Source organism: Otolemur garnettii, unplaced genomic scaffold (genome assembly GCF_000181295.1).
Source record: "Otolemur garnettii isolate 467f Iridium unplaced genomic scaffold, OtoGar3 scaffold00021, whole genome shotgun sequence".
Taxonomy (NCBI): Eukaryota; Metazoa; Chordata; class Mammalia; order Primates; family Galagidae; genus Otolemur; species Otolemur garnettii.
In genome coordinates, this window is record NW_003852416.1 from 2,567,893 (window position 1) to 2,571,938 (window position 4,046).

Genomic DNA, 4,046 nt, shown 5'->3' on the forward strand with positions numbered 1-4,046 from the left:
AAAAAAAAAAATAGACAGGTGTTGTGGTGGGCACCTGTAGTCCCAGCTACTTGGGAAGCTGAGGCCAGAGAATCCTCTGAGCCCAAGAGTTTGAGGTTGCTGTGAGCTGTGATGCAATAGCACTCTACTGAGGGTGATACAGTGAAATTCTGTCTCAAAAAAAAAAACAACACATTTTCGAAATTAGTGATTAAGAAAATGCTACTTTAATCATCTTATTTCTAATGAATGTTGCACTTTCCAAGTTTTAATGTAATAATGGTTGTATGCCATAAGTGTTCTACAGAGCATTTGATGTTTGAAAAAGATGTTAGGAAGCAGTACTCTGAACCCCATAATTGCATCAATTGTACAAAGTTATGATTTAACAAAAAATAATTATAAAAAAAAAGAAAAAGATGTTAGCTACTTGTGTACTTGTGAACAAAAGCATTTATAAAATGAGCATTTACAACCCAACGGACTCCAAATTACCTGCTGTTCCATTACCACTCTTGAAATGGCAGCTTGGACCACGTTGGTGCGATCCAGGCAGTCCATACAATTAACGCGAAAAATCCCTTCTTGCTTACATATTACCCCAGCTTCATCGACCCTTTCAAAAATAGGATGGGATTATTTAACAATATGAAATACTTTAAGAGATTTTTCAAAAGACAATTCTTTAACAATAATAACAGCAGCATGAGCTATCAATCTGCTGGGAATATCAATTCGCCTCAGGCATTACTGAGTCCTGTTAAACATTACTGTGAACTTACACAATAACTCAGCAAGGAAGAGATTATCATCCCCACTTAAAACAACACACAACTGAGGTGAAGAAAGAGCGACTTCCCCAAGTCCTACAGCTACCAGGCAGAGCTGACACAACCCCAAATTATGCTTTTCTACACAGTCAGAAAAACAGAACATACTTTAAAACACCATCTTATTCCTCTGGACTCAAAGTAGAAATACATCTCAACTATCTGAAAAAGACTAATTTACTTCACCACCCAGGGAGCATTCACGCAGCATGCCTTGCTCATCTAACTTCTCTGGCCACCGTGTAGTCTTAAAATATAATCAGATATTCTCTCCTGTCCTTTAAGCCAATTTTAACCTCCTGTAGTCTTTGGTAATTTTGAAATGCCTGAAAAGTGAGACCAAGTCCCTCTAAGCCTTCCTTCCAGTGTCAGAGATGGTGAGAAAAATGAAATGTGGGCCCTGGGGCACAAGAAGAAATAAACTTAGGTCTTTAAAGAGCAGTCACAGAGCACTTCATTTCATTTGGCCTGACTGTGCATCTTTTGATCAACAACATTCTCTTAAAAAGAGTAGGAACTGGGAAGCAGAGCACATAAATCCATTCTTAGCATGCTGCTTAATGATACCAGGTAGAGATATGTGATTTCACAGACCAAGAGTTTGTCAAAATGACTGATGAAATACCTACCAGCACCACTTCATGTCCAGAATAATGTCATGAATGGCATCTGTGAGTGTTTGGACATTCTCAAACTTCATTCCTCGGCTAAAACCCATGCCAGAAGAAAGAGAAAATCTTCAATATAATGATAAAATTAATTTTCAAAAACTTACTTAAGATATGACATTTAAGGTAGCTTGGAAAACAATTGAAAAGAATGATTATGATATGTATATAAGGCTAATACTACTATATATATTATAAGGACAATTATATAAATGTTTTTAATTAATACGCATTGTGGAAGAAAGCATACGTAATACATTGAAGCACGTTACAGATGCTAAGAGCTTCTTTCTCCACCAAATTTCTAATATCTAGGTAAATTAACCCAAATTAGAGTCAGGATTAGGACAGGATTTAGAGGATGAAGGACCTTGATTCTAAAGTACGCAGAAGATAAAAGCACCATCGAAATGATTCACTGATTTTTGTTTTTCCACAGCAAACTCTAGTGGAGTTTATCCATAGGGAAAGAAGTGTTTCTAACAGAGTATGGAGAAGAGCCTGCAAGATAATTTTTTTTTTTTTTTTTTTTTTTGAGACAGAGCCTCAAGCTGTCCCCCTGGGTAGAGTGCCATGGCATTACAGCTCACAGCAACCTCCAACTCCTGGGCTCAAGCGAGTCTCCTGCCTCCGCCTTCCAAGTAGCTGGGACCACAGGCGCCTGCCACAACGCCCGGCTATTTTTTGGTTGCAGCCGTCATTGTTGTTTGGCGGGTCCGGGCTGGGGATTCGAACCCACCACCTTAGGTGTACGTGGCTGGCGCCTTAGCCAGTAGAGCTATAGGCGCCGAGCCAAGATAATTTTTGAGAAAGGAATCGCTATTACTTCTGCTAGGCCCAGACCCAGGCAGAAAGGAAGTGCTCCCTAAATTCTTTAAGAGCATGAGCAAAGCAAAAACAGAACTCTTCAAGCCTTTAAGTCAATCGGGAAGAGGAAGATGGTAAATATTTGGGGAATAATTAATCCAACATTTTAGCTAAAATAAAATTATGAAAATTAAAACTAAGTAAGCAAATGCTACCTTTCCCTTTCTAACAAGAAAAAAATTTTTTTCTTCCCAGCAAAGAAAAGAGAAGCTCGAGTTCCAGGGGCAGCGCCTATCACAGGCGGAAGCCGCCTTACCAGTGCTCGTGGAAGTCAAAGGAGACATAAGTGAGGTGTGAGTTGTTGAACAGCAGCACCTGCTTCAGGTAAGCATCCCCAATAACTTTCTCTCTTCCTGCCTGGTCTACCAAGTTAATAATTACCTGTAAGAGTAAAAAGACAGAAAGAAAAATTTAAGTTCAATTAGGCATTAGAAATCATAATGCTTTTTAATGGATTTATTTGGAATTATGTTTTAGAAATATTTTATAGTCATGCCTAGCAATTAGGGCACTCAAGTATCAATTTTTTTCCTACCAGTTAAATGTTTTTCATTTGTTCCATAAATTTATGAGAACTGCTTATATCGATAGCATAGTTTCTCTAGACATTTGCAATAACCAATTAGAATATGTAATGAAAACAAAGTTCTTAATTATAAATAGTACATAGTTCAAGTGTCCAGAATAATATTTTTAAAGAATACATAAAACCTGCATACTGAACCACTATAAAACTTTGCTGAAATACACAGAGGAAAACCTGAATAAATGGAGACACATGCCCCGTTGCTGGATGGCAAGATGCAATACTGTAAGGATGTGAAGTTCCCCCAGTTAAGCTATAGACTCAACAATCCCAACCAAAATTCAATCAGGACCTTTTTATGAATTCGGCAAATTAATTCTAAAGTTCACCTGGAAGAGTAAATATGTGGAAAAATTGGAAACTAATAATAATAAAGGGAGACTTACCCCACTGGAGCAAAATACACTCTTTTATTTATAGCAACTAAAACTGTAGTGCTAGTGTAGAAGTAGATAAATGACCCAGCAAAATAGGACTGATGGCCCAGAGACAGATCTATGTACACTAAGGAGTCTGAGACACATCGATAAGACCATTTGGAAGCAAATATGGACTGTTCTATAACCAGGATTAGGATAACTGTCCATATGGGGAATGGGGGGAAGCTTATGTTTGCTTCCAATATCTCATTAATTATGCACACAATTCCAGATGGATTAATGATCTAAATATTTTTTCTTTGAATTATAAAAAGCTAGAAGAAAATGTAAAGGTTTCCATAATTGTAGGTTGGGACATGACTTCCTAAGTGTAACATAAAACTAGAGGGCATGAAGGAGAAGACAGACAGATGTGGTAGCATAAAAATGTTAAGCCTATGTACCAAATGACAGTACAAGCAAAGGTAAAAAACCAAACTACTATCCAGCAGAACCAATCTGCAACATAAAAATCAAAAATATACGACAGCACCAGTAGCTCAGTGGGTAGGGCACAGCCATGTACACTGAGGCTGGTGGGTTCCAACTGCCCCAGGCCAGCTAAAACAACAACTGCAACCAAAAAAATAGCTGGGCTCGGCGTCTATAGCTCAACCGGCTAAGGCGCCAGCCACGTACACCTAAGGTCCCCAGCCCAGACCCGCCAAACAACAATGACGGCTGCAACCAAAAAATA

The 4,046-nt window shown here is 38.4% G+C and overlaps 1 protein-coding gene across 4 annotated transcripts in view; it reads right to left on the minus strand.

The window, feature by feature from the left end:
* Positions 1-4,046, minus strand: part of INPP5F (inositol polyphosphate-5-phosphatase F) — a 100,696-nt gene that overhangs the window by 19,268 nt on the left and 77,382 nt on the right. For 3 of the 4 annotated variants that reach the window (XM_012803675.2, XM_023511632.1, XM_023511633.1), the window contains 3 exons: positions 2,601-2,725; positions 1,439-1,516; positions 475-595 (listed from right to left, as the gene is read on the minus strand). In XM_012803675.2, coding sequence (XP_012659129.1) covers positions 475-595; positions 1,439-1,516; positions 2,601-2,725 — 324 coding nt within the window. Of the gene's footprint in view, positions 1-474; positions 596-1,438; positions 1,517-2,600; positions 2,726-4,046 lie in introns of those variants that run through there. The other variant, XM_023511635.1, reaches the window with a different exon arrangement.